The sequence below is a fragment of the Penicillium robsamsonii genome, assembly GCF_028829455.1.
Source record: "Penicillium robsamsonii strain IBT 29466 chromosome Unknown utg000003l_segment0_segment0, whole genome shotgun sequence".
Classification (NCBI taxonomy): Eukaryota; Fungi; Ascomycota; class Eurotiomycetes; order Eurotiales; family Aspergillaceae; genus Penicillium; species Penicillium robsamsonii.
In genome coordinates, this window is record NW_026643221.1 from 3,720,848 (window position 1) to 3,735,920 (window position 15,073).

General features: G+C 48.8%; 8 protein-coding genes across 8 annotated transcripts; 3 read left to right on the forward strand and 5 right to left on the reverse strand.

The window, feature by feature from the left end:
• Positions 1-106: 106 nt before the first annotated feature.
• On the forward strand, positions 107-1,641 carry N7447_006137 (uncharacterized protein; the record flags this gene model as incomplete). The annotated part of the gene is made up of 3 exons (XM_057230399.1): positions 107-421; positions 481-853; positions 911-1,641. The coding sequence occupies 3 exons, from the start codon at positions 107-109 to the stop codon at positions 1,639-1,641; spliced, it is 1,419 nt and encodes a 472-aa protein (XP_057085489.1).
• Positions 1,642-1,685: 44 nt separating this feature from the next.
• N7447_006138 (uncharacterized protein) lies at positions 1,686-2,261 on the reverse strand (the record flags this gene model as incomplete). The annotated part of the gene is made up of 1 exon (XM_057230400.1): positions 1,686-2,261. One exon carries the CDS (start codon positions 2,259-2,261, stop codon positions 1,686-1,688), a length of 576 nt encoding a protein of 191 aa, XP_057085490.1.
• Positions 2,262-3,877: 1,616 nt separating this feature from the next.
• On the reverse strand, positions 3,878-6,232 carry N7447_006139 (uncharacterized protein; the record flags this gene model as incomplete). The annotated part of the gene is made up of 5 exons (XM_057230401.1): positions 3,878-4,030; positions 4,084-4,885; positions 4,938-5,701; positions 5,755-6,158; positions 6,205-6,232. 5 exons carry the CDS (start codon positions 6,230-6,232, stop codon positions 3,878-3,880), a joined length of 2,151 nt encoding a protein of 716 aa, XP_057085491.1.
• Positions 6,233-7,376: 1,144 nt separating this feature from the next.
• N7447_006140 (ankyrin repeat domain-containing protein) lies at positions 7,377-10,342 on the reverse strand (the record flags this gene model as incomplete). The annotated part of the gene is made up of 5 exons (XM_057230402.1): positions 7,377-8,832; positions 8,896-9,718; positions 9,772-9,848; positions 9,930-10,008; positions 10,054-10,342. The coding sequence occupies 5 exons, from the start codon at positions 10,340-10,342 to the stop codon at positions 7,377-7,379; spliced, it is 2,724 nt and encodes a 907-aa protein (XP_057085492.1).
• Positions 10,343-10,980: 638 nt separating this feature from the next.
• Positions 10,981-11,398, forward strand: N7447_006141 (NAD(P)/FAD-dependent oxidoreductase; the record flags this gene model as incomplete). Its single annotated transcript, XM_057230403.1, is given in 2 exon segments — positions 10,981-11,200; positions 11,211-11,398. The coding sequence occupies 2 exon segments, from the start codon at positions 10,981-10,983 to the stop codon at positions 11,396-11,398; spliced, it is 408 nt and encodes a 135-aa protein (XP_057085493.1).
• Positions 11,399-11,510: 112 nt separating this feature from the next.
• On the forward strand, positions 11,511-12,319 carry N7447_006142 (FAD dependent oxidoreductase; the record flags this gene model as incomplete). The annotated part of the gene is given in 5 exon segments (XM_057230404.1): positions 11,511-11,574; positions 11,602-11,903; positions 11,923-12,023; positions 12,079-12,188; positions 12,213-12,319. 5 exon segments carry the CDS (start codon positions 11,511-11,513, stop codon positions 12,317-12,319), a joined length of 684 nt encoding a protein of 227 aa, XP_057085494.1.
• Positions 12,320-12,549: 230 nt separating this feature from the next.
• N7447_006143 (fungal specific transcription factor domain-containing protein) lies at positions 12,550-14,511 on the reverse strand (the record flags this gene model as incomplete). Its single annotated transcript, XM_057230405.1, has 3 exons — positions 12,550-13,041; positions 13,096-14,326; positions 14,384-14,511. The coding sequence occupies 3 exons, from the start codon at positions 14,509-14,511 to the stop codon at positions 12,550-12,552; spliced, it is 1,851 nt and encodes a 616-aa protein (XP_057085495.1).
• A 99-nt stretch (positions 14,512-14,610) lies between these two features.
• Positions 14,611-15,059, reverse strand: N7447_006144 (Zn(II)2Cys6 transcription factor domain-containing protein; the record flags this gene model as incomplete). Its single annotated transcript, XM_057230406.1, has 2 exons — positions 14,611-14,890; positions 14,983-15,059. 2 exons carry the CDS (start codon positions 15,057-15,059, stop codon positions 14,611-14,613), a joined length of 357 nt encoding a protein of 118 aa, XP_057085496.1.
• Between the last annotated feature and the right edge of the window lie 14 nt (positions 15,060-15,073).

A 15,073-nucleotide genomic window follows, 5' to 3' on the forward strand; every position in this document is an offset into this window, starting at 1 on the left:
CTTCACATTTCGCAATTCGTCTCGGGTTTAAAGTCCAAGACAAAGTCAATGATTTGATCCAATTCCTTAAGAAGTGGGAGAGCTATCGTATGGCTCTAATTACGTCATGAGCGACTGGTCCCAACGCGACGCGACTGTACCCAATCCTGCCGATGCTGCATTCACTTCTCCGTCGGGCGCTACCAGCGGGGCCGATGAATTCTCCCATGATCCAGGCTTCTTAGCATCCCAGGAGGAGCTACGATGTATGCTCTTCAATCTCGCGCAGTCTGCAGCTCCGACCCGGACACCGAGCCCAGCTACGCAGGAACAACACCCCGCACAATTGCGCGATAGGGAGGAGACACCAACGCGTCCTGTGCTGTCAAATCTGCGTCGCATTGAGTACTTGAAGAACTACGTTGGGCAGGTGGCACCATGGGTATGTGACATTGTTTATGATGTACTCAATAATCAATAATCGCTGATCCCCGACCGCAGCTGGACATGTTCGATTCGCAATGTACCTTTCGAGTGCAGATTCCTGCACTGGCCCAATCGTTCCCCGCCTTGATGAATGCGATCCTCGCAATATCCGCCCGACAAATGGAAAGGAAGGAGGGGATTCAAAACTCATTTGATAGCCTGGAGCTTTACCAGGAAGCGATTCGCCTACTGAGCCCTCTGTTGCAAATACGTGATGCTAAGGTTGTCGCCGCATGCGTACTGCTCTGCTGTCTTGAGATGATGTCTGCGCGTGCGCAGGATTGGCAACGTCATTTGGAGGGATGTGCGGCACTTTTTGACGCCTTCGAAATGAATGGGTTCAGCAGCGGGCTTCTACGAGCTGTATTTTGGTGCTACGCACGCATGGGTGAGAGCCCATGTTGATGGTCAAATGACAAGGATATGACTGATGTAGAATAATTAGACCTATGTGGCGCGTTGATCTCCGATGGGACACAGAGCACTCTTCTTCGGCCCAGCAAATGGCTCGCACCTGGATGTCACGAAGATGATGCTGCACGGCTGTTCGAATCTGCCCAGTCCCCAGACATGCACGCCAACTACGCCGTATACCTGTGCGCAAAAGCATGCGAGCTGGTGGCTGATCGTACTCAGTTTGTGGAGCTGGGTGTTCAGAATGACTGCACCGGAGAGGCCTTCAATCGCCGCTGGCTGCGACTATGGAACGATTTGCAGCATTGGCTTGACAACCGACCACCGGAGCTGTTACCAATCCACACCACGACGACCAAACCATTCCCCCACATCCTTTTCCTGCAATGGGCGGCTATATCCTCGAACCAACTATACAGCACGGCATGCATCTTGCTGCTCGACTTGATGCCCAAATCTATGAAGCTGCAGCCAACATCTGCAATGTCTGCAATGTGGCATGCAAGGCGTATTTGTGGAATCTCACTCGCCAATCCGCACCACGGATGCTTGAATAACGCTATCCAGCCATTGTGGATTGCGGGACGGCTGTTCAGCCATGTATCAGAACACGCCATTATACTCGACCTGATTCGTCACATTGAAGCTGAGACTGGATGGGGTGCTTGCTGGCGCATCCGCGACCTTGAACTCGCCTGGGGGTATCAGCTCTCACGCTCAGACCGGACTATTGATAGACAGCGGTTTCCCGTAACAGGGTGAGCGACGTTGTCGCCTTGAATAATCTCACCAAAGATAATCCTTTACTATATCTCATCAACGAGGCACCACTCTGCTTGCAGGCTCTGCAAGCAGTTGTTTGTGTTCCACCCTGTCACCGTACGGATACGGTCGAATCCACGCACAATTTCACGTTGTTGCGACTCGTGTGTCATCCGACGAGCTGCCAGCAGAAAGGATGCCAGGAGACATGGATCCCAGCACTCCCGACGATCGTTGTGGAGAGCAATACTGCATATCCGCTGCGCATTCCACAACGGAGACATGGTAACAGAGTGGAAACCAATGCGCGCGGTACGAGGCCGATTATGTAGTAAGATCAACATGGCCGTATGATACAGCTGGTTGCCAAACAAGCCTGCTGCATTCGCAAACAAAACAACCGGGAAACTTCGTTCTGGTCCAGTTAACTGATCATCCAGTTCTAATTCCAGCATGGGTTGAAATTCCCTTGGTCGCTCACGATACCATTGTTGCAGTCCTTCCACTAATTCAATCCATGTATGGAGCGGGGGTCGATTAGGGCAAGCTTCTTCGTTCTGCACAAATTGGATCACTCTGGCACAGAGCCATAGAGGGCGGAATGCGTAGAAGAAAACCATTTCGAATGGATCAGCCACAAGATCTACTTCTGTGAAATATGGGAACGATGGGGGAAGCGGTATGCACATGTCGCGATCACTCGCTAGCGCTGTCGCAAGATCTGTGATGCCCGAAGTAGTTAGTCGATAGTAATCAAAACTACACAGGCTGTTTTAGAATTCATACCGAGCCTGAAAAAGAGCCAATAAATCGCGGAATTAATATCTCTACCAACCGCGTGGGAACTCAGGGCCCTCATGAGGTCCTGATCGCACTGTCTTTCGGTGTTCCACGTAGCAGAGACATTTGAGATACAGCCTTTCACTTGATCTATAACAGTTATCAGTGCGACATATGTAATGTTAAGCTGCATATCCGAGTTGGTTTGCCGAAGGAATGTTTTTCTCCCTTCTCCGGGTGACTTTTGCGGATGAAGCTGGCGGAAAGAAGTCTCAGACAGGTCAAGAATCGAGTTCCAGGTGGTTGGTGAGGCCATCGCTAACTGAAGTCCTTGGATTCCAAATGATTGACCAAGATCACATATGTCCAACTACTGCAGTTAGCACCGTGCAGTCCGTGGTGGTTTCGAGAATCTTACCCAAGAGGCTACCTCATAACGATAGTGCCGTAGCAGAGCTTGTATTTCGGTGGATGAGAATGTCTCTAGACTTGCTTCTGGTGGGTGTTGTGTAGTTTGCGGGGGTAGGGTTAATCGACGCGACAAATTAGATGGGATCATTAGAACCCTTGGTGATGGAACTACTAGGTCCGACAGCCCCAGATCGGGACCATTCATCCCGAGAGCCAACAATCCGGCTACCGCTGATTCATCATTGTCATTGAGGGTCGTATAATTTTGGCCATCCGCGGCATGCGGGGTTGGCTCCGGCCAGAATGGCACGTCTTCATCTCTGACATCGCTAAGTGTGTTAGGGCCGGCTTGTTGTGGGCATGGAGTCACTTCAATGTGAGAGCATGTTTCATCCAGTGCATGAACATCAGTTTCGTTGCAATCTTTCGAGGTATGTTCAGTGACGAACTGCATATATATATAAGATCTCTGTCTTGTGATTACTACCGGAAAACCTACCCGAATCGCTTCATAGCTGACAGATGTTGCCTCGACTTCTGATGTTTGCACAGTACGAGCATTCTTTGTCAAAAAGGTCAACTGGTTACCATATTTGCATTGATAGTTCCGGTCAATGCAGTTTTGACATCGTGGTTTGCCTTCGTCGCCTGAATTGCTATTAGGCTTGAATATTCAGCAGATTCAGAAACACATACATTTTCGCCGACGAACCCGACAGCGCATGCATCCAGTGCGACATCGGGTGAGTCGAGTTTGCTTCCGACGCTCCATGACAGGCCAATATTGCAGACTCCAGGGGGAGGCCGCTGGTTTCTAATCGGGAAGGTCCACAGATGCCAAGCGTCCAGATTAGGAAGGCGCAAGCACCATCACCTGACTCTCACATCATTTGCTTTGTCACCGTGTTTACAGCCGGGTCGGGGCCCAGGCTGTCCAGGGGATCATTCAGGAACTTTTATACAGAATACAGTCCGAACTAACATGCAATGTTAAATCGAGTTGCGATAGGAAATCATTAAGCTGAATTATCAATGCTTGGCGCAACTACGCTTTCTTCACTGCCAGACTTCCACTCTTCCACTCGTCCACAATTCTAGCATACACCGAAGGCCCATATACCCCGGTGAGCTCGGTGTAGAACCCACCGCCGAGTCGGTGGGGATTGAGTCCCAAATCACGCAGGAGCATGTCATTGTACTTATGGGATGATTAAATTACGATACCCTCGCGGTTTCGGACAACAAACATACCTGAATAGCCTCAACCTCAAGGCCAGTTCCCGTCAATGAGCCCAGGACCACATCCTCGGAGATGGCATTCTCCATATCCACCAGCGAAAGATTTTTAAGCGATAGAGCCTGGTTTGGAGTTGACTTAATTTCCACGGGGGAGTCGAGCCCTCCTGTCAAGAATGCAGCCACCCAAAGAGCTTGAACCTCCGCAACAACAGCAATAGTGGATGATAAAATAACACCGAGCGTTGCAAATGAGCGATCACCTTGTGCGATTAATTCTGGTGCAACCATACGGCGGAATAGACGATGCGGTACCAGCTTGTGAGATTCGGCCCATGAGGGAGGGCTGCGATCTGTGAAAGCGCATCTTGTGGCATTCAACGTCTTCCTAACCATGACTTCAGAACGTCGATCTAGATCTTCCCAGTGGTTGATGCGGTCTTTCATCGTTGATTCCAGTGGTCCATTGATTCTCTCTGGTGTCCCTGCTGGAATTTCACGGTTCTCGCGAATATCCTCGCCCCCTGAGTTCACCAGGGCTGACAGTCCCAGTTCTAGACGTAGACCTGCAGGTTCAAACCGAATCGGGACTATTGGCTTATATCCGGTCGCGTGAATGACGAGATCGACTTCATCAATGGAATTGCTGTTTGACAAGTGCACCGAGGCTTTTGCTGATGAATCTGTGGTTTGATCCGGCATAGTAGCGACGATATCCGTGATGGCTGATCGATACACGTTGACATGTGGCAATCTAATTATTTCCCAGAGGTCTTCATGGTTTGCGATACCAATACCAGATGCGCACGAAACAACACTGGAAGTTATTAGTCGCCGAGTACTCTCAAATGACATTTCATTGGACCTACCTGTTCTCCGGGCGAAGTTTTTTCATCTTTGGATCTGAGCCATATTGCGCCGTCTCCTCCAATCCTTTATCAATCGATCGCCAGAGCCAACCGATCCACCACCGGCCAACTGGGTTGCCATGGAATAACCGCGCCAGCCATGAGCCCTCCCAGTGAAGGCTCCCGGAAGGTCCAAGAGACAGACGTTTTGGAACCTCATAGCAGCACGGGGTGAGATGGGTGATCAATCGGGTGCTAGCAGCCTTATCGCTTGCAACGATCTCGCCATTTGGGAGAGTGGACATTCGCGGCACCATCCACGCGGGCCCTACACCTCGATCACGGATGATCCAGTGTACCTTGATAGGATTTTCCTGTGTAGACTTGAGGTGCAGCTTTGAATCATTGCGATGCAGAGTCGCAAAGAAATGTACCAGATCAAAGGACGATTTCGCACCGCCATAAACAGCAACCGATCGCAGTTGTGGGTAAGGTGACTCTTTGATTGGAATGTTAACAGCCTCGGACTCGGGTGCTTTCAGTGGCTGATATCCTAGGTGCTCTCGAGCCCATTTTCCAACATCCTTGGCATGGATGACTGGAGCAAGGTTATCGGAGGCCGATGACGAGCCCTTTGTTTCTGGCATATTTGGTACCGAAGTCAATCCTGTAGCTAGGACCAACTTGTCGCAGATAATAGTGACACGCCGACTCGGGGATGTGGACGTGGACACATTGATGTTGAGCTTCCACTCTTTGGTTTCGAGACGGCTGATGTCGTCGACCTACAGATCATTCAGAAATCCCGCAAACCTGTGACAGAGAGGCAATGTCTTACCATCCAGTTCAATCTTATGTGTTTTTCGAGCTGCCATTTCTCAACCCATGCACGGAGATAACGATTGATCTTCCAGCCTGCAATGAACTGGTTGTGTGTATCATCGGCTTGTTCCTCTGGAACCACGTCGGAAAGAGGCAGGTCGCTGAATTCATAAAGCCCATACGAGTTCTGACTCAACAAATTTGGGTAAAGGCGCTCCTCGGCCCAAGTACCCCCAATATCGGAGGCAGAGTCAATCACAAGTAGTCGACTTTCGGAGGAGGTTTTTTGGGACGCATCGATACGCTCAGTGAAACAGATAGGAATTTCAACGATTTCATCGGTGGGTTTGCTTGTATTTTCACCGTCGTATGCCCCGACGATTTGTAGATACGTCTTCGCTGCGATGAGACCGTAAAGACCTAACAAGTTAGCCCAAGTCCAATTTAATTGTGAACTTCTACCAACCTGCTCCGACAATCACGACTCGTTCCATGGTTAAAATGATTGAACGGGGGAGAGGAAGGGGAAATAGAAATAAAACAGTGTTAAATTGAAAAGTGCACAATGAAAAGGCAACAATACGAAGAACAGCTCGGGGATACGAGCATCTTGATATTGTTCTTGTGGGGTCACGACAACAATAGGAATTCTACCAGTTAGAACTATTGGAAAATATTGGACATCACTTGCAATTTTCTGGACTTTCCCAAAGAGCAATTGACTTGACATGGGATTGACGCATATGAGCAACTACAGAAGAAAGATCCTTAGTCACCTTGGGCCTGCTCTAAGGGAAACCTCGTAAGAACGATAAAGCGATTTCTTTATTATCAAACTGATGATTGATCGTACTTAATCCCTAAGGTCGACATTAGACACACTACCATTATTGTAGGTTTATGGTTTACTGGAATGGGCGGATTCCACGATCTCTACAAGTCGGCCTCTCTATACTCTCTGGGAGCACTACGTAATCCCAACTCGGCGTTTGGCTTCGAGTTCTTACTTCAGTTGAATGAAGCGCCTGAATAGTCATACGCGACTAGTTAGACTGCAACAGGTTAATTGAACTTTGATTCATTCGCACTACCATTGTTATGGGATGGGCGGAAATATCACATTGGTTTCTACAATACCCAGTATAACCTTAATTTACTCAACGTCCTCCCTGATCGACCATAAGCAACGCGAAAGGAATAACATGAAGGAAAAGGACAGGAAAGGTCAGTAAAACTGTCCCAATGAGGAGTTCGACAATCGTCATTTACTCGGTTGGCGTGTTGTCGCCTGTTGGCTGAGACAACGGGCGAAACCGCGTCAGGACAGCGGGACGCCACCGATTCCTCGATATTCGGTACGGTCACGCCGAGGAAATCATCCTTGGTTGTACCTTGATCGGTCGGGCCACCCTTTCTATCGTCGGTCTCGTAGGTGGGAGATGTAATGGGCTGCACGCCGATGGTCAACTGGTCAATCACATCTGTAATTGAACGGATTTCGCACGGGTGGGGCCACCGCTGGACTCAAATGGAAAAGTGAGTCTGCTAAACTGATATCATCGCGGATATACCTTTAAACCGAGCATAATGGTCAGGAACTAAGGTAGAAAGGTAGCCAGGGAACAAACAATCTTCATTTTACAGAGTACTCTCTTCCCAATCTTCTCCGGTTTCCTTAGGAGGCCGCTTGAATATTAGCGGAAAAGACCTATCCGCATCACTAAATCGTAGTTCGGCTTCAATAATTTCAACGGCGGCGTGATTGTGTCGGGATTGGGCGGCACGTAAAGCACTGCCACAGAATCCACCTTCCATACGCACATCGGCTCCATGTTCCAACAACATGTCAATGATTTCAGTATGTCCACCTCGTGCAGCTGCTTGGAGAGCAGTGTTGTAGTAGCCACCAGCAGCATTTGGGTCCGCACCTTTTGTCAAAAGCTCCATGACAAGTTCTTCATGGCAGTATCGCGACGCAGCCTGTAAGCCTGTACCAAACTGCCCTGCCATTATATTGATGTCTGCGCCTAATTTGATGAGGTGTAGGGCTGCTTCTGGCCATCCTCTCGCGGCAGCCGCTTGGAGTGCGCAGCCATAGTATCCCCCAGCGATATTAATGTCTGCGCCGTGAGCAAGTAGCAGATTGAATACATCGAGTCTTCGTTCCACACAGGCAGCTTGCAGAGGCGTATGGTGGCGACCAGCCCGAATATTGACATCTGCGCCATGCTCTAACAAAATGCGAACAACCTCTATATGCCCCTCTAGACTAGCACCTGCAAGCGCTGATCCAAACATGCCGCCCACAACGTTAACGTCAGCACCTGCGTCGAGAATCGTGCGAACTACGGAAGAAAACCCTAACTCCGCGGCATAATATAATGGACTTCCAGGGCTGTGCTCATCTTCACCGAAGCGGTAGTTAGATAACCAATGGTGAAAAGCGAGGTTGTCTTGATCGAAAAGCCGAAGAATCATTGGTTCGGCCTGTTTCTGGTATTCCGAAGGGAGGAGCCGTACATGAGTATGCCACTCAAACGTGGCGTACCTTAGTAGGGGGTAGCTCGTTTCCAGGAACTCATCCGGCGAGGAGGAGTGAGAATCATCTGGTATAACTGACTTGTCAAATGACAGTAGGTATGTCAAACAACGCTGTGCGACTGCTAGGTGTGCTTCGGGGTCTTTTATGGCAAAAAACCTGGATGGCCCTTTGGAGATCCGGTCCGAAGCCAAAAACTCCCGAACAGAGTAGTGCGACAATTGAACCCAAGATAACCTCGAGGTGGTAACTAGGCTGGAACATACACCCAGAATATCGGTAGGATCAAACAGTCTATCGATCTCGACTAGAACACTGACGCCAGGCTTGATGGCCACCATTTCAGATAGCTCATCTAAGTTGACAGGACGCGACGAGATCGTTAGAAACTGCAACGCCGTCAACGCGATAGAGCGGGACTCTTCATCTATGCCGCAAAGAATACGCTCGTATATCTCGTCCAGTGTTTGAGGAAGGGACTGTAGCGTTTTCCGTACGGCTGATGGGGACAAACAGGAACGTAAGTCGTCAAGTTGACATGCCGCCAGTCGGAACCTGCACAAACCGTGGTCAGTAAATGGATATGGTAAAAGTTCACATACGGTCTCTACGACGTACATTCCACTGGCACCATTCACAATGGCGCGCTCCATCTCTCTCTTCATCTGGATTGGGCGCTTGCTCAACACGGGATCTGATACGAGAACATGGCGGACCAAAGTCTGAATATCATGGTCCACTTGCGGCCCAAAAAGAGGAATCGCCCTAGTAACCAGATCCTGCATCCCAGTCTGGATCTGCCGCTCCAAGCGACTAGTAACCATAATATTCGCTAACCATGAAGTGCCCTCTTTGATTCTGAGAATCAAGTCGAATATCTCTTTCTGTGCTAGGCATTCGTCCAAAGCGTCAAGGATAAGATATGTCTTGCCAGGATACTTCAAAAGTGTTAAGAGTGTCTCAACAAGAGTCGCCGGGCTTGGATCCTGTCCCTTTTTGCTTTTTTCTTCATACAGATTCATCACCTCTCGTGGGAATACCGTGCTTTGTCGGCAAATTTGAGCAATGGCTGACCTGATAAAGCCATCAAACGTTTGCCGTTTCCGATCTTTGAAGTCAAAGTAATAATATATATAGAAAGAGACTGGCTGCTCGTCGCTTTTGCAAATATTTTGAACATGCTCAATAATTGTTGAACAATGCACTGAAGGCGTCAACATCACTCGTAGACTCATGGCAGTTGCATACAAACCTGTCTTTCCTGAACCTGGGATTCCATACAACCAGATCACCTCCCTCATGCCAGTCAACCAAAGACCAAAGTCTTCTGAGTCAAGCAGCCAGTCACCAGTCCCCTCCTCATGTTTCGCGCAGGCAGAATAATGGCACTCGGCAGCATCGACGGTTGACAGCCATTCCAGCACCATCCGTTGCTCGCTAGCTAAATAGGTTAGATTAAAAATCATGAACGTTTACGGTCAACAGTTGACGAACCATCCTGTCTGAACAAAGTTTTCTGAGAATCTTCATGGATCTGCTTGGTCTCTTGTCGAATTTCCTTCGAAATGGTCCTATAGTATAGAAGCTTCAGAAAAGTTCAAAAACAAGCCAGGTGCCGCAAAAGCGCTGATTGGATAGTCGAATGTACTCACAAATGGTCCACTGCCAGAGCTCCAGCGAGCAGCCCTCTGGCATCCCTCGCGATTCTTATCATTTCCCGCGTGTCATCGGCTCGCCAAGGCCAAGTTAGCTTCTTTCTCAGATGCCTTGGCTCACCCTTTATTCTGAAGTCCTGGCCTAAACGGTGCTCTAGCTTGGAGAGAAGAGTGTCTAACATTTGCAGAGGGCCATCATTGGTCATCAATTCCCGTAAACTATGGTTCCATGTTTCGTCTACGCCGGCAATATCGGCGATACTTGAGAGAAGAGCGCGGGTGGTACTGATCTCAACCGTAAGACAGCGTATTTCAGCTGACGCGGAGTTTATCGTTGAAATGAGATCAATGACTTTCCGTGAAACGTGTAGGAGGGCGAGAACGCCGGTGGTGATGCTCAGGGGGTCCATAATTCAAGCGGCCTAGCATCGGCATGGATAGGTTTGGTAGAACCGACTTCTTTCCTAATCATGCTCTGAGGTTATTTGGCCCAACTGACAATAGTTGGGCCGTGCGTTGGGCCGAGTATGTGCAGTGCCAAGAGACCGTATCGGGGAGTACTATCCAATGATCTAACCAGCTGAATGGGCCAGTGCGGCGGCGGTCGCACCAGCGACTCGGGGATTGTTATCACCCATTTATCACATTAAGTGATGAAAGGTACTTGTATGTTTGGCATAGCAATGGGAGGCAGTGGGCGGTCCCCACCAGGCATGGAACCTGCTGAGTCAGGAATTGGAGAATGGCACATCTGGTCTTTGTGGACTACCGCATCCGGACCGTAACACCGTGCTGTTGACGAGCCCCTCATGTGCAACATTGAATGTACGGCACACGTTATTGTACACAATATCCGATGGATGTATTGGCTTGCTATTTTTGAACAAGGAAAAACTTTCTTGTGATTGAAGATCCAGAAGTTCTATCCTCGATGTATCCCTTCGCGGACCGTGAAGGACGGATCATGACTTCCGTCTGTCAAATATATAATAGATTGAGAGTTTCTCTGATGACCAGATAGCATTTTATTCTAACATTCACAATCCCAATGGACAAAGAACAACGAATCGTCATTATTGGAGCTGGGGCCTTCGGTCTCGGTACTGCACTGAGACTAAAGGAAAAAGGCTACAAGTCAGTCACCATCCTGGACCGTTCGGTGCCTCTGGTTCCGGACGGATCGAGAAACGACATCTCTCCCATTATTCGATTCGATTACGGAGACCCGAGATTACCAAGAAGCGTTCCACCAAATGCCCTGCTTATGGGTCTGTCAAGATGGCACCCCAGACCAGCCCGTGCAGCCTCGAGCACAGGAATACAGCCGCAAGACAAAGCGTGTCTTGACAGAGATGGATCAAGAATGGGTTCCTGTCGGGAGCGTGGAAGAGGCGAAGCAATATTTCCCTAAATTGACTGTCCGAGCCGCTTTTCAAATTCTTGGACCTGGCCATTCGGACCTATGATGAAAGATACACTCGCTGATACACAACGAGACAAAGACACGCGCAAGCAAGGTCTGCATCTGCCCATCCAGCGGATTTGTTGTAAAACCCGTCAAACCCAAGAGTGGGCGGAATGATCAAATCTGCCCGTACCAAGAATGGACGGGTTGAGGGGGACCAGTTCATTGTCGCCACTGGTGCGTAGACTTCAAGTCTCATTCCAGATTGGAACCCGATGCTCGCCGCTGGACAGGTTGTGGGATATCTGCGTCTCACCCCGGAGGAAGTCACCCAGCTCACGGATATGCCTATCTACTCCAACTTTTCTACTGGCTTCTTTGCCCTCCCTCCCCATGAGCCAACTGGCTACCTGAAAGTTGCCTGTCATGGTTTCGGTTATACTCGCGAGGAGCCCTCGGTCACATCCGCACCCCCTGGCTCAGCAGTTGCTTCGCGAGCTAATTACATCCCAGCTGATGGATTGAAACGCCTCACGTCGGGATTGAAGGATCTTCTCCCACAGCTGGTATCGAGGATTTGAAAAGGTGGGAATCTGCTGGTACAACGCTACTCCGACTAGAGATTTCATTTTTGATTTCTACCCGGAGTACAAGAACTTGTTCATTGCCACTGGAGGAAGCGGACAGTAAGTGAACCAAAGCACCTTTTGAGGGACTCCAGATTAACATTCTCGTGTCCAGTGCTTTCGGGTTCCTGCCTTTGATCGGAAAATACATTGTGGGAAGCTTCCAACGCAAGCTTTCGCAGGAGTTGCTTGACAAATGGAAGTTCCCTACCCAATTTTGTGAGCGTTTCTAGGGAGAGGTATTCACAGGAGATGGAAGCCGCGGAGGACTAGAGCGAAGGGAGTTGACAGCTCAAGAGCTCGACACATTTGAGACGGCGTTGAAAGCTGCTTCATCCAGACCAAGCAAGATTTGAATATCCGAAGGGATCTATCACGTTATAGACAGGAATATATATTAATCTTTGGAGTGAGTACATACTTTTGAACAAAGCACATATTGGAGATCAAGGCCACGCTATTCCTTCCTTTTATGAAAACATCACTTTTCTTCGGAGCCATAGATACAATCCGAGGGATATATGGCATGCGAGTACATGCGTAACATACATTATCCTACACAACTCACAAACCCCTCTTGATTATCTCACAGATGCTCCGCCATATAATCCCCCAAGATCATCCAATCTGGAATATCAGGCATTGCTACCCCAAGCACATCATCACTGCCCCTCGTTTGAAATGGCCACTCAGGTAAAGGGCCTTCGTTCATGGGTCCGGATATTTGGTCAAGGCCGCCTGGAAGGTTCGGGGTCACCCTCCCTCTCTGATCACCCTTGTTCTGTTGACCTCTCCGTTGGGCTCTCGACGAGGTCCTGCCTTGTGCGACATACCTTTTGTTTGCTTGCACTTCACTTTCTTGAGAGATAGTCAAATCCCCGAGCTTTATTGCCTCGTCTCCCCCTGACGAGCAGCCAAAATCGAGAATTTCCCACATGAGAACCTCGTCTTCTGCAGACATTCGAGGCATATTCGAGGGGGTTGGCATTTTGGATAAAGCGCCCGAGAAACCTTCCTGATTATAATACAGTGACCCATAATTTTGGTGGCGAGCGGCCAGGTCATTCACTTTGCTTACCTTTCAAGAGAGAATAATTAGTATTTTCATGCGATATTTTGCTAGGAGACTTACCAAAACGCTCACGTTTTCCCAATACACAGACAGCTCCGTCATGAAGTCAACAAGGATTCGAAATTCTTTGTTGAGTAGAAGCGCAATTTGCGGATTTTTGTTGCCAGTATGCTCGAGCTGAATTGTTGCTGCAATGGCAGCCAAATATCCCAAAAAAGGATCACAGGTTTCAAATTTGACCTCTGACATTTCCTTTATGAATCGAACTATCCATCGAGAGTGGAGGAGTGATGTCTCAAAGGACTTTTGAAGAAATGTTGCCGACAGATTTCCGTTGAAGTTGCGAAGCTTGGTCAAGATCACGAATGGGTGGTGTAGCAAGCACTGGACTGAATGAAAAAGAAATTGAACATACACCCATGTCGAGAGGTATGTACGAGATTGTGGATCTTCTCGGGCGCGGCTTTTGAAATCGACATTGATATATCGATGTGCGTCTGCAAAATGTGTTTCAAATTGCAACCATTCTGACTCGAGGATCGCGAGAGCTGATCCCGTTTGCCAAGGAGGTAGGGAGTTCTCGGTAACGGGTTCAAAAACATACTCTGTGGCTTTCCCCCATAATGAGTACAGCCTGAGGAGACATGCGAGAATACCATGATCAACCTTCTGGCCTTGTTTTCCAGGACCGTCGTGCAAAGACACATGGGCCAGTGACCCATTATCACCAAACCCTGCTTCCGTTTCTGGAAAAGGAAATGGAAGTGTGAACTGCTTGTCGGAGAGGGAGAGCGAATAATTCCGGGAAGCACTGTAAGTGCGATCGAGCATAAAAAATGCCCAAGTAATGCGTTTTCTTGTTTCGATCTCCAGGTCATTTGGGAGATACGATTCCTTTGCTTTATTCAAACCTACTGATTGAACGGCACGCAATCCCAGGGCAATCGACGCATACGCTCGATGAGCTTTTCCATCGGCAAAATCTACCTGGGCCATGAGAAATGTACCTTGAAGAAATGAAAGACCCATCTTGCCGTCTTTGTATTGATTTGACAAAATGTCCCAAGCCTTCTCCGCGAATGTTTTCACATCAGTATTATCGTGTAGAGGTCCTCGACATCGTCGAGGCAGACGGGAAGTAAGGGCCACTAATGGGAATGCGACCTCTGGTGGCAGTGAGCTGGTATATCTCAACAGCCACCCTTTTGAAAAAAGACAATATGGCTGGTCATGAAAGTAGGACAGGTAAGTTTTCACTTCCTGCTCGATAAATGCAACCGAAAGACCAGTTCTGTTTTATTTTGTTTAGGATATTTGTGATGTCAAAGAGGGTGGATTTTCAACATACTCCGGAGAAGCTAGCGAGTGGCTCTCTGGGCGATTTAGTATTTCGAGGTCGTCATGAGAAGTCTCTTGCAGCTCGTGATCGTTATGAAGCTGGTTATCACTCGATACCCCCCGTAATGAATTAGACATTAGTAATCCTTCTCTGGGGGATTCGAAAAAAAGGGATTAGCGATTTCTGGGGCTAAGATGCGAGATTTCTTCCGTACTGGAGTAAAAGTGCCATCATGTCTAGTCTCTCTTCAATGCGCTGGAGCCTCCCAGAGGTCGGGACATCCCCTTGGACCTGATAAATTTAGCATAGTCCGAAACTTCACCCCACATCCAATGGGCTAGGGTATAAAGCATAAGTACCTCATTGGTGCTGTGCGGTGGTTCATGGCTCTGAACCGGAGCCGACACTGAGTGGTTCTTCTCACGAGATGGCTGCGGTCCGTATGAGCAGCGTTGCCCTAGCCTGTGGCACAGCGAGCATGATGGCTTCTCGCCTGGACAGCGTGCCTTTTTCCGGCTGGCAGGGTATCATATTAGAAATCGCATCGGCAATCCATCGGGTACCCTGACGGTCTCGAGTTTTTTTTTTTTTTTATCAGGGGCACATACCGACAAGGACCACAAGCTTGCCGGGTTCGCTTCAATGACACTTTGTGTATGGTGTAGTTATCGCCAATTGAGCTCATACTAGGCAAATTGG